The sequence below is a fragment of the Saimiri boliviensis genome, chromosome 6 (assembly GCF_048565385.1).
Source record: "Saimiri boliviensis isolate mSaiBol1 chromosome 6, mSaiBol1.pri, whole genome shotgun sequence".
In the NCBI taxonomy this organism is placed as follows: Eukaryota; Metazoa; Chordata; class Mammalia; order Primates; family Cebidae; genus Saimiri; species Saimiri boliviensis.
Window position 1 is genome coordinate 38,085,206 of NC_133454.1, and position 24,715 is coordinate 38,109,920.

The following is a 24,715-nucleotide window of genomic DNA, read 5'->3' on the forward strand; positions in this document are numbered from 1 at the left end:
GTATCTTAAGTCTTTTGGCTTCCTGTGAACTTCTTCCATTGACAGTTTTCTCTTACCACTGAAACATCAACTATATTGTGTCTGCTTTATCTAATACTCAGAAGCAAAGAACCTATGTGACCAGTATCAAATTTTATTTCTTAGATCTGACACCTAAAGTCTTGCTGTTCTATCCTCAATGCTGTTAAAAACTTCTGAGGTTCCAGTTTTGTTATATGGTGACTCCATTGGCTCCTGTCTTCTCAGTCTGCTTCTTCTTGGGTAGCTTGGGAATTCTGTGCTATGGTGATATGTCTGGATACAATTTGTAAGTCAGCCTACACAGCCAGACCATGTGGCTTAAAGTAATTTTTATCCATCTTATTTTTTACTCTTAGGCAATGCGGAATATCAATCCCAGCACAGCAAATTCTCCAAAATGTCAGGTAGGCTCTTATCTGATGTTTTAGCACTGGGAAAAAAAAAAAAAAAAAAAGAAGAAGAAGAAGAAGATATTAGGAAAGAGAAACTTATATTCCAGGGTCCTGTCCTTATTGGACATTAGCCCAGGGTATAACTTTGAGCCACCTTTCTACCAACATACTCAGGTTAACATTGCCCTTCCAAGAAAGTCTGCACAATCTGCCCCCTCCCTGCTCTTCCTAGGGAGTTTCTGTTTGATTCCATGGAGGTCTTTTTTATTCTGTATTTGAAATGTATTGTGTCTCAGTTTTACATCCTGTCAGCTTCTAGGTATGCCTAATTTTTATTATAATAGCTTAAAATAATAATGTGCAATGATTTAAAGAAATTAATAAATTGAACAGTAACAAAAGCAGTAAACATTACTTGGGTAGGCTAGTTTAGGAAATCTTGTTAGAATCATGATACTATGAGAGAAAAATTCCTTTTAGTGGACATTTCAAAGGAAAAATATCAAAATTATCAGGAGAGGATCTGCCTGGATGGTGTTTCAAGCTTTCTTGTTGGCTTTTATCAGGATTCTCTCTGATGAACCCCAGGGAACCCTGGTTGTTTAGGCATCTTATTTAGAAGGAAAGATTGTGGCCATTTTTTCTTCTAACACAGATACTTGTCTGACTCATGGGAAGAATCTCATTTTTGAAACCAAAAAGATTTTATGTGTTTGGGGCCTACAAGATTAGCAGAAATTTGGAGCCGGAGGATCATTGTACTTCTCTTGGGGCAGAAGCAACCATAAAATGCCTTACATTCTATGTAGCTCATTCTGCACTAGGCTAAATAAGTGCATTATTTCAGAATCTGCTGTAGAAGTGGGAGTTGGCAAAATTCTACTCATTTTGGATACTTGAAATTGTCCATGGAGCACCATGATATTAAAGTCAGATACAGTCTTGATAGAGACCAGTTAATTTTATGAGAGGGAAAATATCTATTCTTCTTTATCTCATAAATGCCTGCATTTAATCAAAAGTCCAAGCAAGGAATAACTCATAATAATCCATCTTCCCGAAGTTGAGCATAGACGTTCTTATGATGAGGGAGCACTAATATTACATTTGACTGTGAACTACAGCATAGGATTGGATCTTTGTAACATGAAACCATTTTTTCTTTGCTGTTTCTCTGAAGTGTTTCTGAAAGAAGACTTTTATTCATGACAAATGAAATAGAAACTAATATAGGAGCAGAAATTAACTCAGAGGGGGTTTGGATTCAGGTAAAAAGTCCTCCATGCAAAAAATGTTGAAATTATTTCCTTGTTTCTTAAGGTCTTATACCCTGAATCTGGTAAATTCTTCTTGATCTTTATCTCATACTTGAATAGAAAAGTAAATCATTACTGTTATTAAAATTATCAGGAATTCTTAGATTTTTTTAAAAAATAGTAAAGCTTTAGAAAAAGTGAGGCTTATTAGGAGTAAAACTTCTAAGATACGGAGATTAGAGGTAATTACTTGATTTGCCCAGATCAGAGCAAAAAAGTTGAAAGAGATTTTTTAAAATCTCTTTTGCATATGCTGGATATTAAAATACTGGTTTGTTATATATGCTTTAGTTGTCAATGTATATAATATTTACCTGGCATAATTGTGGAAAATTATCAGTAAATGTACCAAATTCCAGTTGAGGGTTATATTTGAAATAGGTCAGATCAAGAAATCTGGTGGTATTTGTATCAAGAAAGCATGCGTATATTTTTCTCATCCTATTATTTTCTTTTTTTTTTTTTTTTTTTTTTTGGACACAGAGTTTCACTCTTGTTACCCAGGCTGGAGTGCAATGACGTGATCTTGGCTCACCGCAACCTCCGCCTCCTGGGTTCAGGCAATTCTCCTGCCTCAGCCTCCTGAGTAGCTAGGATTACAGGCACGCGCCACCATGCCCAGCTAATTTTTTGTATTTTTAGTAGAGACAGGGTTTCACTGTGTTAACCAGGATGGTATTGACCTTCTGACCTCATGATCCACCTCCCTTGGTCTCCCAAAGTGTTGGGATTATAGGCGTGAGCCACCATGCCCAGCCAGAAGAGTCATATCTTAAGTGAAGGTGGCTTTAAATAGTGTTTCTCAGGATAATCAAGAAAGCTAGAAAGGACTTTTCAGCCCCAAAGAACAGAGTATATAAAGACATCACTCAGTATATGAATACCAGACACCATTGTTCAAAGTTACTGGTTTTTTAAGTTTTAGTTTTCTAATAGATATTAATGCAGCAGAGTTAACAAGCAATAGTGAGATCAGTGTCATTTTGTAATCATATACCTCATATGCTGTGGGATGTGGAAAGCTACCCAAACTTCAGAATGCTTATTATGAATTAATATAAAAGCTGTCTTTAAGTACTTCCAGTAGGATTAACAGTAGGGTGTTGTGTTTGTGTACACTAATGTCAGTATGGGTGAAGTTAATGAAAAATCCTAAGATCCATAGCCCAAGTGATGTCAAAATGTAAATTTTGAAAAATAAAACTTTAAAGGCATTCATACATCTTCTTAATTAAATATGGCAATTATCACCTCAATTTATTACATTACGTTGGCAGAATTTTGGAAAAATTCATCCTTACAGAGCTTAACATTTTAATTTCTCTTTGATGTTCTCATGATTTTTATGTTTCAAAAGCAGTTTCCATTCTCAAGAAACTTTTTGAAACTGTAAACATCTTTGCCTTGTAAGATTGAGCAGTTAATGATATTTTCTAGTCATATCTCTTTGTTAAACATCAGTGCTCCATTGTAAATTGGAGAGACCTTTTGAGCCAGTGGGTTTAGGAATGCACTCTAGCTGCTGTTTCAAGGTCTTTTGAGAGAAGCACTTAGAGGAAAGATAGTCCCCCGAGTGTGAACACAACTACCTTCTCTTATGCTTAAGAATATGGTTCTTAGGCTGGGCACAGTGGCTCACATCTGTAATCCCAGCACTTTCGGAGGCTGAGGCAGGTGAATCACCTGAGGTCAGGAGTTCAAGACCAGCCTGGTCAACATGTTGAAACCCCGTCTCGACTAATAAAAAAAATTAGCTGGGTGCCTATAATCTCAACTACGTAGGAGGCTGAAGCAGGAGAATCGCCTTAACTTGGGAGGCAGAGGTTACAGTGAACTGAGACTGTGGCATTGCAGTCCAGCCTGGGTGACAAAAATGAAACTTCATCTCAAAAAAAACACACACACAAAAACTGGGCACAGTGGCTCACACCTGTAATCCCAGCACTTTGGAGGGCCAAGGCAGGTGGATCACGAGGTCAAGAGTTCAAGACCAGCCTGGCCAACATGGTGTGAAACCCCATCTCCACTAAAAATACAAAAATTAGGAATGGTGGCACATTCCTGTAATCCCAGCGACTTGGGAGGCTGTGGCAGAAGAATAGGCTTGAACCCAGGAGGCAGAGGTTGCAGTGAGCCAAGACTGTGCCGTTGCACTCCAGCCTGGGTGACAAGAACAAGACTCCATCTCAAAAAAAGAAAAAGAATATGGTTCTTAATATCTGTGGTTTGCTAGTATCTATGAGATCAAGTTTAAACTCTGCAACTGGCTCATGGTCTGTCATCAGTAGCTTTCTCACTCACTGGTTCCTGTTAAGCCAGTTACTCTTCCGTTAGCTAAGTGCACTCTGCTGCCTTGTTGCTGTTACTCTGTTCACAAGCTTTTCCCCATAGTGAAAACCTTGCTTATCCCCTTTGTTACCAGTAAAGATTCTTCATTTCTCTTTTAAGACTTAGGGCGAGATTTATTCCTAAGTGTCCTTATCAGAATTCTTGATGCAGGGCACAGTGGCTGACGCCTGTAATCCAGACACTTAGGGGGCGGAGACAGTCCAATCACCTGAGGTCAGGAGTTAGAGACCAGCCTCCCCAATATGGTGAAACCCTGTCTCTACTAAAAATAGAAAAATTAGCTGGACATGGTGGCCTGCACCCATAGTCTCGGCTACTCAGGAGGCTGAGGTGGGAGGATGGCCTGAGTCTGGGAAGCAGAGGTTCAGTGAGCTGAGATCATGCTGCTACACTCCAGCCTGGGTGACACAGTGAGACTCTGCCTTAAAAAAATAAAATAAAAATAAAAAAATTAAAGAATTCTTGAAACTTCCCAGAAATAAAAATAAGACTGCTCTATAAGGATGTCTTAACTCAGTAGCCCATGTAATTCCAATTTAGGTGGTCAGAAGTATGATGTGGGAATACTTTTGTTTCTGGGCAAGTAATTGCTTCAATCTGTATAGAAATTACAGCATAAATATTTTGCAGTTATTGAATAATGTATAGTTGCCATTCCTTATGGGTAGTAATGAATAGATACCCGGGTCAGTGACTGGCTTAATGAATGATAAAGCCCACAGCATTGCTGTTGAGGATATTGTACTGCACCATTATCTCTGAATAATGAAGAGGTTCAGTTGTTCACAGTTTTAGTTAACAAGAACAAAATAATACCACTGTTCGGAGCCATGTGAAAAAATTGCCAACAATAATTTTTTCCCTGAATTTAGTAGAAATAAAGTATTTGGCTTTTTTCCCTTCAAACTGTGTTTCATGTTAGCACACTCTAGAAAGCTGTTTCAAAATCCTGTTAACACTTTTTCTAACATCTTTCTCTTTGAAGTTTTAATATTAAGTAAATCAGATTTATTTGAATGTTTTCCTATGAATATATTTTATATTTTATTTTTAATGTGTTAAAACTTACACAATTTGAAAACCTTGCATAAGAGGATTTACCCTCATACTCAGCATACTTTTAATTGATTATTTCATTGTTTCATTAAACTTGCCTCTTCCTTGTTATTTGAACAGTGCTATAATAACTTTGAGTCCGTGATTAAGTAATATAGATTACAAAAGACCTAACTTCAGATGTCTTTTAGATAGAGTGTAGAATCCTAGGATAATGCTGGGAACTGCCATCCTGTTTTAGATGTGACTTTTCAGAGTTTAAAATTATCATATCATAACTGTCCCAAAACCAACTTTTTTTTAATCAAAAAAGTTGTTCTGAATCAAAAAAGTGCTTCTTTGGTAAATGGCTCGAACATTAAAAATATAAAGCATTGGCTCAGTGTTTTAAGGACTCCAGACATAATAAAATGTTCGATGACAGTTTAAAGCTGTGTCGGAAAATGGGGTATGGCCAGACCCCTATCTTAAACAGGCGGAAGAAATGGCACTTTTTTTTTTTCTATTTTTAGAATTGGTGACATAAACTGCTATCAGTAAGACAAACTATTTACAAGACATATATTTTTAGAGTTCTTCTGCATTTCTAAATTTGGATTTCCAGTTCACTATGTTAACCTTACTTAAACAAATTGATTACCACCCTCCCCACAAAAAGCTCTTTATCCTATGCCATCTATTATCCAGAAACGGATATACTCTTATATAATGCAGTATTTGCTAAAGAAAATTGCTTTAAGAAAGTAACATTGACTAAGTGGTTAGCTCCTTAAGTCATTAATTCTTATGTTAATTGTTCTGTATAAGTAAGGAAGATAAATTATTGATAAAGGAAATTGCTAGACATGGGATAGGGAAATTACATATATTTATGTAAGAAAACAGGCCAGCCCTTTCTCCCCTTCTTAACATCCGTCTTTGTAGTTCAGTCTAGCCAAAAAAACAGCAACCTCTACCTCCCACACAAACACAGGCGCAAACGTGCACACACTCGAATAACGAAGGTTTCAGGAGGCAGATCTTAGAAGTGACGTGGAAGTTTTGGAATGTATCCTACTCTGGGCTTAAACCTACTCAGATTTTGAAGGAGAGTGACCATGAACTTAGACAGTTGAAAAAGACTTTCTCCTATAAGGTGTCCTGCTTCTAGGGAGGAACAGGCAAAGCATGTGTTTCCATTGTGAGTAAACTTGATAATTCCTTGTATTCTTAGCAAAGGATTATAAATGTGAAAGTGAAGTTACCGCAGGAAACGAATAATTTTAGATGTAAAACAGTGAAAATTTGTTTCAGGGTTATCTAGACATTTTGCTAGTTACTTAAAAATAATAATCTTAATATGGATAAGCATGAGCTCAAATTAATCTGAATTTTTAATCAAAAATATATTTTATATAAAGTCTCCATTTTATTACACTTAAAAATAAGCCTATCTATATCTTATACCTGTGTAAAAAAATGCCAATTATATTTCAATAATTTTATCAAAACACATTTTCAATGAATATCAGCATTATTTCGTAATTGGGTAAGTCTGGCACAGCTCTTTTGTAGACAATCCAATTATGTCCTGAGCCATAAGCCTTGGGACATAATTGGATTGTCTACAAAACTGATTTCATTTGAAACATTTCATGTTGAAAGTTACATCTATCTCTAAGACATTTTTGGATTATTTTATACTGAACACAATTCCTAAAATTAGAATACTGGACTAAAAATACAAGTTTGCTAAACTTCTGTTTTCCCAAAGGTAACTAGGATAAATAGTTTGACAGACTTTCAAAACTGGGGAAATAAGTTATAGGACATTCAGCCAAAACATAATCATGCTTCTGTTCTGTATTTCAAAGGTCAAATAGTTTTTTTCTAACTGAAGCAAGTATTTTTAGCTCATTTTCTTCTGTAATAATACAAAAATGTGGTAGCTTTTCCCATTGAGCTTGTAAATCTTAGCTAATCTGGGACACATTTGGAATCAGAGGTATCTGCGCTGTAAGTAAAACCAAGGATCCCACTTTGTTCTGGAGGAAGCTTTCCACGGTGGTTCATAAAAGAAAACATGAGTTTGCCTGCTTTATTTAGTGGACTTTTATAGAACCAAGACCCAGCCATAAGCCATTGACCTTTCTTACATTTCTCTTCTTTCATGTAAATAGCAATATAATTTCCCAGAGGGCAAAAAAGATGCTAAGATCATGTATTTTTGGTAGTTAAGGTATTTTGGCCTTATATAAAATTGATACTTTGGTCCACATCATTTAGAAAAATAATGAGAAAGGCAGTAAAAGTCGGTTAGTTCTTTTTAGTTTTTAGAGTATCCAAGAGAAATGAAAGCATGTATCTACACAAAGCTAAAATGTAGAAACAACCCAAATGTCTATCAGCAGATGAATAGATCCGCAAATGTAATATATTCCTACAGTGGAATACTGGTTAGCAATAAAAGGAATGAACTATGGATATAACATGAATGAATCCCAAAATTACCACACTAAGTGAAAAAGTACATGCTGTATGATTTTATTTTAGAAAATTATATAAAATACCAACTAATCTATCATGACAAGAAGTGGATCATTGGTCTCTGAAGGTAGGAGCAGGGGAGGTGAGAAGTACTGGGAGAAAATTTTGAGGAGGATTATCTTTTTCAAAAAAATTTTTTTTGAGATGGAGTTTCACTCTTGTTGCCCAGGCTGGAGTGCAATGGCGCAATCTCAACTCACCGCAACCTCTGCCTCCCGGAGTCAAGCGATTCTTCTTCAGCCTCCCAAGTAGCTGAGATTACAGATGCCCACCACTACGCCCAGCTAATTTTTTGTATTTTTAGTAGAGGCAGGGTTTCTCCATGTTGGTCAGACTGGTCTTGAACTCCCAACTGGTCTTGTGATCCACCCACCTCAGCCTCCCAAAGTGCTGGGATTACAGTTGTGGGCCTCTGCACCCAACCAAGGATGATTATCTTGACTGTAGTAGCAGCTTCACAGATATACACACATTTCAAAACTCACCAATTCATGTACTTTATGATTTATTGTACATCAGTTAAATATCAGTAAAGCTTTTCCAAATTTACTGGGAATATCTAATCAGTTGTGTTTGCTGTAACTAAAAGTTTCAAAACTCAGCTGAATATTCATATCTTTAGTATGCTATCCATAATCTGCATATATGTTATTTGTATCATTGGCCTTGTTACATTATATAGTCATCCCTTGGGTGATTGGTTCCAGGAATTCCCCGTGAATACCAAAATCCTCAGATGCTCAAATCCCTCTTTTATAAAATGGCATACCATTTGCATGTAACCTACATACATCCTCCTGTATACTTTAAATCATTTCTAGATTACTTAATACAATGGAAATGCTATGTAAAGAGCTGTTATACTGTTATAACTGTATTGTTTTACTATATTGGTAATAATGACAAGAAAAATAGTCTATACATGTTCAGACACAACCTTCCATTTTTCTTCTCTAATATTTCGATCCATACTTTGTTGGCTCCATGGGTATGAAAGGCTGACTATATTTTTCATGCAATATTCTTCTCTATTTGATTAATAATACACACACTCTCCTGCCGCCAGTAAGTAGAGTGTTTTGTTTTGTTTTGTTTTTTAAACTTTTTCAAGTCTAGTTGAGGTGAATCCTTAGGTTACTTACTCTTAGTCATGACTCAAATACAGGTTTGATGAGAAAAGTGTTTTCATAGCCCTTCAAGGAGTCAGATATCTCTTTAGGTAATGTGGAATGATTTCCCTACTTAATGACATTTCTAAGGTATCTTTCTTTATAAATCCGCATAGTTGGTTCTGCAGTGTCTTTTGATACAGAAATTAAGTCATTAAATGAAGTAAAAAACAAAAAATTCACAGCTTTGAACAAACAGTGGCCAAATTCAAAGCAGCAAAAATATGGAGTCTAGTCTGCACGTGATAATAGTTTTGTAGTTGTTGTTGTTGTTGTTTTGAGATGGAGTCTCGCTCTGTCTCCCAGGCTGGAGTGTAGTGGCGTAATCTTGGCTCACTGAAGTCTCTGCTTCTTGGGTTCAAGCAATTCTCCTGCCTCAGCCTCCTAAGTAGCTGGATTATAGGCACATGCCACCACACCTGGCTAATTTTTGTATTTTTAGTAGAGATGGGGTTTCACCATGTTAGTCAGGCTGGTCTCTAACTCTTGACCTCATTATACGCCCACCTTGGCCTCCCAAAGAGCTGGTATTAAAGGTGTGAGCAACCGTGCCCAGCCTGTGATACTAGTTTTAACCTAATAAAAAGTAGGAATTTTATTTAAAAGGCTAAAATAAAAAGTTGTAAAAATAGTATGAGAATTACATCCAATTCAGTTATCTTAGTTACGACTTACAGGTTAATGTCATATATTTGCTTTGTGCTACAAACATGAGCATACCTTCTTTGATAAAAAGCAAATGAGCGGCTTTAGGATATTCTCAAATATTCCCATGTTTTGTCACAGAACCCTAGACATCAGCCTCATCCAGAGCATATAGTTTTATTCATTTTAAAGTTTAAATACATCCTCATATTTTAAGAGCACTATAGATTCTTTGAAGAATTGTAAGTTGTTTTACGCTCCAAAGTAATCCTTTCACTCTGCCCTTAGGGGACACAGAAGAAATAATTACAATATTGTCTGATGAGTGCTATGTTCAGGGTGTCAAAGACATGGCATGTATGTGTCTAATCCAGTCTCAAGATCGAGATGGGATCACCACAGAGAGTTTATTCGAGAAGGTAGTGGCTTCACCAGGTCTTTATTATGGAAGAAAGGCATGGTACTGAGAGGATGTGTTGTCTTACAGTCAGACCTACAGTGAGTTAGTATCATTGTTTTAAAGTCACGTCTCACTTTGTAAGATGAGGATGGAAGGAGTAAAATGTAGAAGATAGGAAAGAAGTAAGAGGGATCCCCATAAGACTGCAAGAAAAGTTATAAAGATGAGTGTAAATGAAGTTACTTTTGAGGAAAGCAGGAAGAGGTGGCAGGAGGGGCCAGAGAATCAGAGATTATGCCTGATGGCTTCAATGTGTTTTGTGTTGTTTTTTGTTTTTGAGACAAAAGTCTCGCTCTGTCGCCCAGGCTGGAGTGCAGTGGTTCCATCTTGGCTCACTGCAACCACCGCCTCTCGGGTTCAAGTGATTCTCCTGCCTCAGTCTCTGGAGTAGCTGGGGCCACAGGCATGCATCACCACGCCTGGCTAATTTTATTTTTATTTTTAGTAGAGATGGGGTTTCACCATGTTGGTCAGGCTGGTCTCAAACTCCTAACCTCAGATAAATCGGCTCACCTCAGCCTCCCAAGTGCTGAGATTACAGGCATGAACCACTGCACCCAGCCAGTGGCCTCAATGTTCTTAGATAGATGGGAAAAAAATAGACATAGACATCATTGACTGGACATGGTGACTCATACCTGTAATCCTAACACTCTGGGAGGCCAATCACTTGAGCTCAGGTGTTCAAGACCAGCCTGGGCAACATAAATTGAGACCTTGTCTCTACAAAAAATTTGGAGGAAGAAAAAAGAAAAGAAATGGACTTCCCTGAATAGGGGCTTGAGAGAGTATACCATATTTGGAGTAGTGACCATGAGGATATGAGAAAGAACTGATCAAAAACAAACAAACAAATCCAATAAATGGTACTAAGGGTCCATCCAAAGCCAAAGACCGTTAATTTATAGTGGTAACATTCTGGATACTTGCGAGATTTTTTTTTTTCTTTTCCCCTAGCATTTCTCAGCAATCCAGTATAAAAACAGAACACACTTTGGCATTGCTTTGAGGTTGGCATTTTCTGGGCTGAGATAAAATTATATGTACATCAGGAATCTAAAAGGGGCTTATGCTGTTTTGAATGATCAGTCATGAATTCAAGCTTGTAGTGAAAAAGAAAAATAAGATACCAGAAGAGAGCCAATAGATTAGTAAGGAGAGATGGGCCTGGAGTCTGAGGTTGGAGGACTGGTGGAGTCGAAGTGAGTTTATGCAGGAACTGATTAGAAAAAATGTGATGAGAAAGCAGGATAAGTGCATGTAAGATTTTTGAGAGAGAAGTTTCTAAACCAATTCCAGAGTATGGTAGAAGGAATTAAGGATTTAAATACAGTGATGAAGTGGTCAGTATCATTTCAGTATAAAAGCGATCCCGGCATTTCAACAATTAGTTATAATATGGATTTTATGTGTGGATGTTATTTCAGTGTGATGAATGCAGTTGGAATGAAGTGAAACACTGATTGTCGTCTGAAAACATGACTTAAGATTTTAGAGTTGGTTTGGTATCAAATAACAAAATTTTGGTGGCTGTGCAAGTGGCTGATTGAGAGGGGTGGAGATGAAGATCACTGGAATCCAGAAGGTTCAGGAAGCTGTCAGATTAAGTGAATTGTCCATTTAATACTGAAGCATGTTAAGAGGCATGGAGAATACTTGGAGTGGCAAGAAGGTTTGACCAGCTCCAGAATTCTCTCATCTGTAAGATGGAGTAGCTAATAAATCAATAAATTGAGTACAAGAAGCAATTAACCTTGCAGGGAAGATGGACAATTTTGGCATTGCCAAGTCCCTAGGTTCCCTCTCAGTATGTATGTGTATATATATATATATATATTTTTTTTAATGTATAGGATTGAAAAGAAGGAATTTGGTTGATACAGTTAAAAAAATGTTAAATAGAAATTTGTAAACAACAAGATCTAAGGCTGGATGGCTCACACTTGTAATCTTAGCACTTTGAGTGGCTGAGGCAGGTAGATCGTCTGAGCCTGAGAGGTTTAGACCAGCTGGGCAACATGGCAAAACCCTGTCTCTACAAAAATACAAAAAATTAGCTGGGTGTGTTGGTGTGCAACTGTGGCTCCAGCTACTCATGAGGCTGAGTCACGAGGGTCACTTGAGTCCAGAAGGTCAAGGCTGCAGTGAGCAATGATTGCACCACTGCACTCCAGATTGGGTGAAAGAGTGAGACCCTGTCTCAAAAAGATTAAAGAAAAGAAAGAAAAAAGAAAAAATTTAGAAGCACATCTTATAACGTAACTACTGTAACATTGTAATCGTAGTGATCATAAGTGGTATTTTAAAATATTTACAACAACTACGGTATGATATGAAAACGTCTATATATTCTATGGGTGAAAAGTTAGGTACAGTGAATACTAATGTTGCATACTACATTGGAGAAAATGTTGATAAAATTAGTGAAAATGTGTAATTATTTTTACTCCATCCAAGTTCAGACAGACTCTGAATTCACTCATGGTCCTCTGGGTAAGAAACTCTGGTTTAAAGGATGATATATCCAGAAGGCATAAACCTAAACGAAAAGAAGTGGTATTTGCGTGCAGGAGAATTTTAGTTTAGAAATGGCAGTGGAGAGCTAGGAGAATTTTTCCATACTTCAGGACCCCATGGCGATTGTGGAGGTGAGGGCTGGAAATGGTGGGGCTTTGGCTGAGAAAGCTGTGTGAAAGAATTGAGAGAGGCCAGTGTCCTTTGTGATAAGAGGCTGTATGCATTTCAAATTAAACCCAAAAAGTGGAGGGAAAGGAAGCTAGTGTTCTAGTAGACATGATGTTTACAGTAGCTGGAGAGGCACAGTGAAAATTCTTAGGAGAGTGAGAAACAGTGAACAGATAAAAAAGCAGAGAAAAAGGTCAGAGTAGTAATGATGGTGCTAGGGATGGGTCACATGTGACCAACAGTGAGATGAACTGTTTTTGAGGTCTTGGGCAAATACAGACTGAAACCTGGGATGTTTGAAAGCCTGTGAAGGCAGGCCTTCTGGAACCATCAGAGTAGCAGCCCTCAGCCTTTGTTCAAGTTTCCAGGGAGAATCCCGCTGAGAAATTGCTGGATGTCCCTGAAGAAATCCCCATTTTAAATATTGTGGTTGTGGTGGAGAAGCCTTGGGCTTGCGTTTTTACTTCTGATGTCTTTTTTCATTTTCCTCCTCTCTCCCTGCTAGAGGATAAAACATACTCTATCCAGCTCAGGATAGAAAAATTTGAAGTCAAAATGAGACACTTAATAGCAAAGTGTGAAAAAGTTTTGGGGGTTGGGGAAGGATTGGTGTCTTACAGTAAAATCATCAGATGATATTTCCTACTATGTTTATGTGGGGAGCTTCCAAACACACAAAACCATATGAGAGTTGGTGAGTAAAAACAAACTTTGAGAATTATTTTGTAAAGACCAGACTTGCCATTTTATAATAACCCAAAGGAGGATTTGGGAGTATCTGCCAGAGTAAGGAAAATAACAAAATGAAACTAAGTAGCAAAATACATATAGGGGTGGTTAATATAACTATACAGACTTTAAATGTATGTAACTTAATTTTTAGTCATTTGAAATGGATAGAAGAATTAGATCATTCTGATTGGGAAATTATTAACTTTAAAATTGAAGTTTTAAATATGTTTTTAATCTATTGCACAGTTACACTGTGCAGATTTTTATTTATTGAAACCTAACAATAAATTTGTTAATGATTAGATTGATTCTCTTTGGCTTTGTTTTATTTTTAATTAGGAGTTAGCACTGCGTAGCCAGTTACCAACACTGGAGCAGGACGGTGGGACTCAAAATCCAGTGTCTTCTCCCGGGATGTCTCAGGAATTGAGAACAATGACGACCAATAGCTCAGATCCTTTCCTGAACAGGTTGGTGAGAGTTGCTACTGGTGAATATCTGAAAAGGATCGTCACTTTAAAATCATTTTACTTAGTACTTGTAATAGGCTATTTGGAACATCTGTGTGGGCCAAAAACCGTAACTGTAAATGAATGTCTTTGTAAACAGCAAGTACATGAAGAGTTGAGGATTAAAAGTTGTCTTCTGTGAGAGGAAGTGAGCTGTTCAGACTTGTACCAGGGATACTTACTCAAAGTCACAACGTGTTTGCTTCTGCCTATATTGTTGACTAACAGTTACTTAAAATTACAGAATCATGAAAGAACATGTGAATGCCTTTCTGTGAAAGCGAATGAATTGCCTGTTAAACCTACTTAGGATTGCATTGTCAGGGTCATTGGAAGGAATTTTCCACACAGCTTTTCAACCTGAAACATTTCACCCAGCAGCACTATAGGGCCTCGTGTTCTTAAGAAAGCCCACGGAGATAAAATGTAAGGTTGTACCTCTTTCAGAAATGAATTACGATTATGGCAGTATTTGAAAATAACGTAGCTTAGACATGCTTCTTAGTGAGTTACCACAAATCCTGGGTTTCAGACAGACTGCAGTATTATATAAACTGCTATTTTGAAGTCTGTAAGCTGAAACAGGTCATATTCTTTGCCTAGGAAGGCGTCTAAGATTAAGATTTAACTAAAACTTACTCTTCTAAAGTATCTGTGGAGTTTCAAACTTTACAAAATATGGGAATATGTTGTGGTTTGGATTCCTTTTCTAACCAATTTAAACAACGCTTACCTAAATATTTAAAGGTACTTTGAGTTAGGAAAACTATTGCACCGCCTTTCTGATTTTCCCCAATTGAATTGGAAACCTAATAATTCCAAGAGAAAATATCTTACCCTGCTAAAAATATTTAGTGCAATAGAATTTACCATTTACCCAGTTTTTAAGATTAGTGCTGCTGGCCTAGTTGGAAGGTTTGATTTTGAAAGCCATCTAAAATACATTTTAAGTTTGTATTTACTCTTCTGACATACAGTTTAAATTTTTGTCTAAAAGTAAGTGTATTTATATAAGATTATAGTTTTAGACTTAAACTGAGGCTTATTAAGAAAGGTTGTAGCCAGGCCGGGTGCGGTGGCTCAAGCCTGTAATCCCAGCACTTTGGGAGGCCGAGGCGGGTGGATCACAAGGTCACGAGATCGAGACCATCCTGGTCAACATGGTGAAACCCCGTCTCTACTAAAAATACAAAAAATTAGCTGGGCATGGTGGCACGTGCCTGTAATCCCAGCTACTCAGGAGGCTGAGGCAGGAGAATTGCCTGAACCCAGGAGGCGGAGGTTGCGGTGAGCTGAGATCGCGCCATTGCACTCCAGCCTGGGTAATAAGAGCGAAACTCCGTCTCAAAAAAAAAAAAAGAAAGAAAGAAAAAGAAAGGTCGTAGCCTCAGAACTTAATTTTTTTCCAATAAGGGAAATTTCATATTCATGTAATTCCAGTACCTGTCTTGTTGAAGGACCTATATTAATACCAGCGATAAAAATTAGACCATTTTAAAAGTAGATAGGGTGCATATCCTTCTGACAGTCATTTATAAAGATTTTTTTCTTAAAACTTTTTATTTATTTATTTTTTTTGAGACAGAGTTTCACTCTTGTTACCCAGGCTGGAGTGCAATGGCACGATCTCGGCTCACCGCAACCTCCGCCTCCTGGGTTCAGGCAATTCTCCTGCCTCAGCCTCCTGAGTAGCTGGGATTACAGGCACGTGCCACCATGCCCAGCTAATTTTTTGTATTTTTAGTAGAGACGGGGTTTCACCATGTTGACCAGGATGGTCTCGATCTCTTGACCTCGTGATCCACCCACCTCGGCCTCCCAAAGTGCTGGGATTACAGGCTTGAGCCACCGCGCCCAGCTCTTAAAACTTTTGATGAGACCTGGGCTATAATTTGATATTCTGTTTTCTGGGAAGATCAGAGTGGCAGATATCAATGTTACTAATCTAAGGGCAGAATTATATATCCATTCTCTGTACCCCCAGTTTCTAAAGCATACATCTGACTTTGGCTTTTTTTTCCCCCCCCTTAAAAACAAAAACTCACCGGGCACGGTGGCTAATGCCTATAATCCCAGCACTTTGGGAGGCTGAGGTGGGTAGATCACCTTAGGTCAGCAGTTTAAGACCAGCCTGGCCATCATAGTGAAACCCCATCACTACTAAAAATACAAAAATTAGCTGGGCGTGGTGGCTCGTGCCTGTAATCCCAGCTACTCTGGAGGCTGAGGCAGGAGAACCGCTTGAACCTAGGAGACGGAGGTTACAGTGAACCAAGATCACTCCACTGCATTCCAGCCTGGATGACAAGAGCAAAACTCTGTCTCTAAATAAATAATTGTAAAAACTTGGCCACCACAGGAGTGGTGGCTCACTCCTGTAACCCCAGCACTTTGGGAAGCTGAGGCAGGTGGATCATCTGGGGTCAGGAGTTTGAGAGCAGCCTGACCAACATGGCAAAACCCCATCTCTACTAAAAATACAAAATTGGCTGGATGTGGTCACACATGCCTATAATCCCAGCTACTCAGGAGGCTGAGGCAGGAGAATCTTGCTTGAACCCAGGAGGCAGAGGTTGCAGTGTGCTGAGATCATGCCATTGCACTCCAGCCTGAGCAACAAGAGGGAAACTCCATCTTATAAAAACAAACAAAAAACTCTTGATGGTTTCTGTCTTATTTACTATTTGATTTATATATACATTCCTTAAGCTCTAAATCCTTTTTCCCCCAACTTGCCATGGCATTGACTGCTAGTAGTAATGCACAGTCCCCTTATCTCTCTTTTACTTTTGAGATCTCTCAAGGCCCACTCAGTTGTCCCTCTCCATGAAACCTTTACCCTTTACTTTCAAGCTCCCTGTTTGTTCTGAAAGCACTGTGCTTACATAGTTCATATAACCCCCGTATATGATTCATTAGTGTATTTGTTCATGTCGCTCCTTGAAGTTGTGAGCCTCTCACAAAGCATTGTTTTTAGGCAGTGGTGGTGGTTAACCTCTTTATCCTCAAAGCCTAGTCTAATGCCTGTTGTATAGTAGCAGATGCTCAGTGAATGTTTATTGAATGAGTGGGGCCTGTAGAAGGTGGGGTTCTGCAGGGAGCAGTTCGTCTCCAGGAAAATGGCTCTGTGAACGCTGTCCTCAGGAATGCCCATGTGCTTCCCCTGTGGTTTGGAATGAACTCTGCACAACTCTGTAAGTTCAGCTACTCAGTAACAGATTAAAATGTCTGATGTGTGTCCCATGCTTAGCAGCAGAATAGAGTGATGACTAGGACCAGGCCCTTGTCCCAGATCAGGGCAGGCAAAATACAAACAAACCACATCCTGAGGCCTTCTCATACATGGCTGCATTGTATACCAGTGGTCTCAGAGGCAAATTTGTGTTTTCTTGGATCTGTGTGAGGCTTTTGAGCCTTGCCAAAACCTGGCAGAAGCATTAGAGTAAACCAGTGATTGCGGTGTATAGAATGAGGCGAGAGAAGGAGAACAAGGCAAATGCATTGCATCATTTAGGGAAAGCAGTTGGGGTGCTGAGCTTTTAGCCTTGAGCAATTGTTAAACTTGTTTTTATTTTTTAACTTTTATGTAAGTTAAATAGCAGCTTATTAAATATACAACCTGTAGAGAAAGTTAAAGTTCACATTCCTGTACACAGGCCATTAAAGAACAACAGTTGCCTTGATTTTATGCTTTTCTGTAAGGTTTTCTGAAGTGAGTAGAGTGCCAGCTGATGCCTAGGTGTTACTAGCTTAGGAAAGTGTTCTCCTTATCAGAGGAATGGATATTTACCATACTTCTATGTAAATCTGGGAAACCTTATTTAATCTAAAGTGAAAATCTGTGTTGGGTCATGTTTTCAAGGGATGTGCCTTGCAGTTTTTGTTTTGCTCTTTTCTTTAACTGGACCTATATGATCTCGTTTCGTGCTGAAGTGTTTGGGGGTTTTTCTTCCCCGACCCAAACACAGAAGCAAGGAGATCAAGCCACGGGTATTCTTATCTCATCAGCAGTGACTCATCTATTTTGGCTCAGTCCTAAAAGGAATTTTGGGGCTTTATTTGGGGTTGATTTTTCCTGGACTTAAGTTCTCTGCACGAGAGCTAGGAATTTACCTTGAATCTAGTGTAGACCTGTCTCCTCGCCCACCTGGAGTTTGTGTTTTGACCTCTCTTTCTGTGCCACCACCACCTGGAAAATTGGGACCTTGGAACAAGTAAGTTGTGTGGGTTCCTCCGTACCCCCACATGCAGATGGTATTACAGAGAGAATATTGATGCAGAGAATTTACTGTCAGCCTGGAAAACTAACTGGGGGTATCTTTTTTTGGTCCCTTATTGTCACCAAGCACAGAACACCTTAGGAGAAATCTTGGCTCCTTAGAGCTGCCAGCTTCAATTAGGATTAACTTGTCTGTTTCACTTCATAGCACAAGCCCTGTCTGTGGCCCTGAAGGAGGGTGCTTGTTTCAGACATAGCAGGGCAGGAATTTTCACTAATCCTCTTTGAGAATTATGTTGGTACGCAGCAGGTGTTTATTTTTACCTTGAATTGATTTTTTAAATTTTTGTGTTGGTCTTTAACTGTCATGTTTTTGTAGTGGCACCTATCACTCTCGAGATGAGAGTACCGACAGTGGACTAAGCATGAGCAGCTACAGTGTCCCTCGTACCCCAGATGACTTCCTGAACAGCGTTGATGAGATGGATACAGGTTGGTATTCGTTATTCCTCTTGGTAACCTGACTTACAGTCAAATATGTTATCACCAAGTCTAATAAGCTATTGTAAGCAAAGATTATTCAAAAGAAAACCAATTAAAATCCTGTAAATCTGAATTAAATTGGACCTGCTTTGTCTATATATGGTGATTTATAATTTGTCTTTTCCTAGTTTAAAAAAAAAGTACATTGGCCGGGCGTGGTGGCTCAAGCCTGTAATCCCAGCACTTGGGGAGGCTGAGGCAGGCAGATCACTTGAGGTCAGGAGTTCGAAACTAGCCTAGCCAATGTGGTGAAACCCTGTCTCTACTAAAAATACAAAAATTAGCCAGGCCTGCTCACATGTGCCTGTAATCCCAGCTACTTGGGAGGCTGAAGCAGGAGAAATGCTTGAATGCAGGAGGCAGAGGTTGCAGTGAGCCAAGGTCGCACCATTGCACTCCAGTAGGGGTGAAGAAGTGAGACTCTGTCTCAAAAAAATCAAAAACAGACAAATGTATATATAAATGGATTGTCCAGGTGCAGTGGCTCATGCCTGTAATCCCAACATTTTGAGAGGCCAAAGGGGGTGAATTGCTTGAGCCCAGGAGTTTAAGATCAGTCTGGACAACATGGTGAAACCCCATTTCTACAAAAAAACAACAAAAATAAACCACTTTCGGTGGCACATGCCTGTAGTCTCACCTTCTCAGGAGGCTGAGGTGGGAGGATGGATTGAGCCCCTGTGATCATGCCTCTGCACTCCAGTTTGGGTGATAGAATGAGACCCCCTTCTCAAAAAAAAAAAATCATAAATTGGCTATATTAGCTTTATTTGAATAAAACCCTGATAATATGACTTGTTTTGATCTTAAAAGCAAGACAAATTGAAGACCCTATTAGACATCTCTCTCCTTATTATAGATTTGTGTCCATAATTTTGAGAGATGTCTACATGGACTTCAGTGTTTGTCTTCATCTTTTCTCTAAGAGTTTTTGGTCCACTTTAGGTGTTATGGGGCTCAGGAAACCAGGTGGGAAAGACTAGGAGGTGAGGCCCACTTTTATTAGAATAGTTGCAGAAGGCCAGGTGCGGTGGCTCACACCTGTAATCCTAGCACTTTGGGAGGCTGAGGTAAGCAGATCACCTGAGGTCAGGAGTTCAAGACCAGCCTGGTCAACATGGCGAAATCCTGTCTCTACTAAAAATATAAAAATTAGCCTTGTATGGAGGTGTGCACCTGTAATCCCTGCTACACAGGAGGCTGAGGTAGAAGAATCATTTGAACCTGGGAGGGGGAGGTTGCAGTGAGCTGAGATCACACCACTGCACTCTAGCCTGGGTGACAAAGCAAGACTCTGTCTCCAAAAAAAAAAAAAGAAGAAGAATTGCAGGGGTCTTGCAGGAGCTAAGAAATACCTGCCTCAGAGGGGTTATTAAGGAACCATTTCTCCTGTGGCTTACCTGGCAACCATTGCCCTAGACTTGACAACAGCCAGAGTGCATGAATTAGCAGGGAAATGACGCTGTTCTTCAGCTACTGACTCTTTCACTAACTACTTCTGTTCTGAAAATGTTTAGCAAGGCTTTTGTGCCTGTACTCATCCAGCTCGTGGCTTTGGTGCTTTCTAGAATCCACACCACCCTCTCCTCTCTGCTTATCTAGATTTTAAATCATCCTTAGGAACCGCTTGAAACCCATTTCACACACACCTTTACTTACTTCTCTAGTCTGCATTTCTCTCTTCTCTAGGCCCCTATAGTTAATAGTTTATATTAGTTTTTCTGAAAGTATGTCCTATTGAAGGAATGTAAATATTGTCATTTGCAAAAAGGCTCTGTGGCCAAGTAAGTTTGGGAAACCTAGAAGCAAGTTTAAGAAGATAAATTTATTCAAAGCCTTCTGGGAAGCTTGTTTTGCTGTTATGAAGGTGCATCTCCGAAGGGTAGAATAAAGTACTCATGCAGTCCTTTTATTTTCGTGTTTCCCTAAGTGGCCAAGGTAGGTCTATACCACTCATTTTTATGTTTAGTCTTATTATGGTGGTGCTTATCTGGAAGGCAGGGTAGTGATGCTGTTGTGTTGTGTGCTTGTTCCTTCTCCCCCGGTGTATATAATTTTTCAAGGGCTTTTTCATTTTTTCATGACTCCCTTTAGTGCACAGCACATAATAGCAGTCAAGCAGTTATCTGAACAAATGTTGAAGCAAAAGTAAACTTGGCATTGTTATTTTGTTATCTGTGAGTTGTTTGATATTCTAGGTATCAGCTTAGGTCAGTTAGGAGTGCATTTCTTTCCCTATGCCTTTCTGTATGGTCATATGATAAGTCCTGATGTTAGCTTTTCAAAAAGGACTTTGTTATCTCTCTCTCTCTGTGTTTCTACCAGGTGATACTATCAACCAAAGCACCCTGCCCTCACAGCAGAACCGTTTCCCAGACTACCTTGAAGCCATTCCTGGGACAAATGTGGACCTTGGAACACTGGAAGGAGATGGAATGAACATAGAAGGAGAGGAGTTGATGCCAAGTCTGCAGGAAGCTTTGAGTTCTGACATCCTTAATGACATGGAGTCTGTTTTGGCTGCCACCAAGCTAGATAAAGAAAGCTTTCTTACATGGTTGTAGAGCCCTCAGGTAGACTGAATTCTAAATCTGTGAAGGATCTAAGGAGACATATGCACCTGAAATTTCCATAAGCCAGTTGCAGTTTTCTGGCTAATACAGAAAAAGATGAACAAACGTCCAGCAAGATACTTAAATCCTCTATTTTGCTCTTCCTTGTCCATTGCTGCTGTTAATGTATTGCTGACCTTTTTCACAGTTGGCTCTAAAGAATCAAAAAAAGAAAAAACTTTGTGTTTCTTTTGCTATTATAACTACTGTTCATTTTGGGGGCTGGGGGAAGTGAGCCTGTTTGGATAATGGATGCCATTCCTTTTGCCCAGTTAAATGTTCACCAGTCGTTTTAACTAAATACTCAGAAGTCAGATGCTTCATGTCACAGCATTTAGTTTGTTCAACAGTTGTTTCTTCAGCTGCCTTTGGCCAATGGAAAAACACAATTTACTGGTCTGACGAGCCAAAAAATGTTATATCTGTTATTAAGTACTAATGCTGATTTGAAGAGATAGCTGAAACCAAGGCTGAAGACTTTTACTTTCAGTATTTTCTTTTCCTCCTAGTGCTATCATTAGTCACATAGTGACGTTGATTTTTATTTTAGGAGCTTATAAGGCATGAGACGATTTCCATAGAAATATATTAATTATTGCCACATACTCTAGTATAGGTTTTGGTGGATAATTTTGTGGGTGTGCATTTTGTTTTGTTTTGTTGGGGTTTTTTTTGGGGGGGCGGAGGTTGGTGGTTTTGTTGGAACCTAGGCAAATGACCATATTAGTGAATCTGTTCATAGTTGTAGCTTGGGATGGTTATTGTAGTTGTTTTGGTAAAAATCATTTCTTGGTTCTTTTACCACCTTATTTAAATCTTGATTATCTGCTCTTTCTTTTATATACATGCACACAAACAAACATAACATTTATAATAGTGTGGTAGCGGAATGTATCCTTTTTTTTAGGTTTCCCTACTTTCCAGTTAATTTTAAAATGGTAGTGCTTTGTATGCATTTAGAATACATGACTAGTAGTTTATATTTCACTGGTAGTTTAAATCTGGTTGCGGACACAGTTGTTTGAAGTAGTTTAGTGTTCTAGAAAGAGCTATTACTATGGATAGTGCCTAGGGGAGTACTCCACGCCCTGTGGGCATACAATAGATATTATCTGATGAATTGGAAAGGGGCAAACCAGAAGTGGCTTAATTTTTTTTCCCTTGGACTCCCTTGGACTAATAACAGTTAGTCTTGGTTGGAAATCACTGAGTAGTTTTATAATGTGCATGACAGAAATAAGCTTTATAGTGGTTTACCGTCATTTAGCTTTGGAAGTTTACCTTTGCCTTAGTTTTGGAAGTAAATTCTAGTTTGTAGTTCTCATTTGTAATGAACACATTGAAGACTAGATGAAAATATTGCCTTCAAGATTGTTCTTATAAGACTTGCTCCTACTTCTATATGCTGAAAATTGACCCTGGATAGAATACTATAAGGTCATGAGTTAGCTGGAAAAATGATCAGATAATAAATGTATATTGGTAGTTAAATTTAGCAAAGAAATAGAGATAATCATGATTATGCCTTTATTTTTACAGGAAGAGATGATGTAACTAGAGTATGTGTCTACAGGAGTAATGGTTTCCAAAGAGTATTTTTTAAAGGAACAAAATGAGCATGAATTAACTCTTCAATATAAGCTATGAAATAATAGTTGGTTATGAATTAAAGTGGCACGAGCTAGCACCTCTACGTTTAAGGGTCTTTTAATGTTTCTAGAATAAGCCCTTATTTTCAAGGGTTTATAATGGTATAAAGTCTCTTCTCCTGGCAAAAGCTGCTATGAAAAGCCTCAGCTTGGGAAGATAGATTATTTTTCTCCCAATTACAAAACCTAAGTATTTTGGCCCATCGGTTTGGAGGAGTGCAAAAGTTGGAAGTCAGAAGTTTTATTTTAAATACTTTCAGTGCTCAAAAAAATGCAATCACTGTGTTGTATATAATAGTCCATAGGTCAGTCACTCATAATAATTGACTCTAAGGCTTTTATTAAGAAAACAGCAGAAAGATTAAATCTTGAATTAAGTCTGGGGGGAAATGACCAATGTGCAGATGGAGTTTTAGAGTAATAATGAAATTCTACCTAGAATGCAAAATTGGGTATATGAATTATATAGCATGTTGTTGGGATTTTTTTTTTTTTTTAATGTGCAGAAGATCAAAGCTACATGGAAGGAGTGCCTATAATTTGCCAGTAACCACAAATTAAGATTATATCGTATATATCAGCAGAGTAGCTTTAGCTTAGTGGGAGGGTGGGAAGGTTTGGGGTGGGGGTTGTGAAGATGTAGGGGGACCTTGATAGAGAACTTTATAAACTTCTTTCTCTTTAATAAAGACTTGTCTTACATCTTGCTGTCATTAAAGGCAGCTGTTCCTAGAATTTCAGTCACTTAAGTACACCCACAAAACAAGAATATGGAGATCTTCATTTCCCCTTGATTTTAATTTGCCCAGTTATACCTCAGTGTTGTAGCAGTACTGTGCTACCTGGCACAGTGTTTTGATCTTACGATGCCCTTTGTACTGACCTGAAGGAGACCTAGGAGTCCTTTCTCTCAGATTGAATCATAGCCTTGATGTGGTCTCTTGTTTTATGTCCTTGTTCCTAATGTAAAAGTGCTTAACTGCTTCTTGGTTGTATTGGGTAGCATTGGGATAAGATCTTTAACTGGGTATTCTTGAATTGCTTTTACAATAAACCAATTTTATAATCTTTAAATTTATCAGCTTCTTACATTTGTGTTCTTTTCAGTCAGGGCTTCTTAGATCTACATATGGTTGATGGAGCACATTGATTTGGAGTTTTAGATCTTCCAAAGCACTATTTGTTGTAATAACTATTTTCTAAATATAGTGCCTTTAAAGGAAAAATGAACACAGGGAAGTGACTTTGCTAAAAATGACGCTGCTGTTTTAAGTATTCCTATTAAATAGATGCCTTCTATCTGGAACATGGCAGAAGGACTGAAAAATGACAGTCATAAATTGTGTAATTCAGAATTCATACCAATCAGTGTTGAAACTCAAACATTGCAAAAGTGGGTGGCAATATTCAGTGCTTAGCAATTTTATAGCGTTGGTACATCTGAGAAACAAGTACTCAGGTGGATTTTATCCTTGCAAGCATGTTTTTTTAAGAATTGTGGGTGTGCCTATCATAATAATTGTTTTCTGTATCTTGAAAAAGTATTCTCCACATTTTAAATGTTTTATATTAGAGAATTCTTTAATGCACACTTGTCAAATATATATATATAGTACCAATGTTACCTTTTTATTTTTTGTTTTAGTTGTAAGAGCATGCTCATATGTTAGGTACTTACATAAATTGTTACATTATTTTTTCTTATGTAATACCTTTTTGTTTGTTTATGTGGTTCAAATATATTCTTTCCTTAAACTCTTCTTTGTTGTTTTTAACAATTTATATTTGAAACTTTTTTTTTTTTTTTTTTTTTTTTGGCTTCTTAATGTTCT

The 24,715-nt window shown here is 38.2% G+C and overlaps 1 protein-coding gene across 12 annotated transcripts in view; it reads left to right on the forward strand.

Moving 5' to 3' along the window:
* The window catches only part of YAP1 (Yes1 associated transcriptional regulator), a 132,699-nt gene extending 108,738 nt beyond the window's left edge, over positions 1 to 23,961 (forward strand). For 6 of the 12 annotated variants that reach the window (XM_010334625.3, XM_039470870.2, XM_039470869.2 and 3 more), the window contains 4 exons: positions 378 to 425; positions 13,691 to 13,821; positions 18,459 to 18,571; positions 20,948 to 23,961. In XM_010334625.3, the coding sequence (XP_010332927.2) occupies positions 378 to 425; positions 13,691 to 13,821; positions 18,459 to 18,571; positions 20,948 to 21,186 (531 nt within the window). In that variant the 3' untranslated portion in view covers positions 21,187 to 23,961. The remainder of the gene's footprint in view (positions 1 to 377; positions 426 to 13,690; positions 13,822 to 18,458; positions 18,572 to 20,947) is intronic. The other 6 variants (XM_039470872.2, XM_039470873.2, XM_039470874.2 and 3 more) reach the window with 1 other exon arrangement.
* The last annotated feature ends 754 nt before the right edge of the window (positions 23,962 to 24,715 follow it).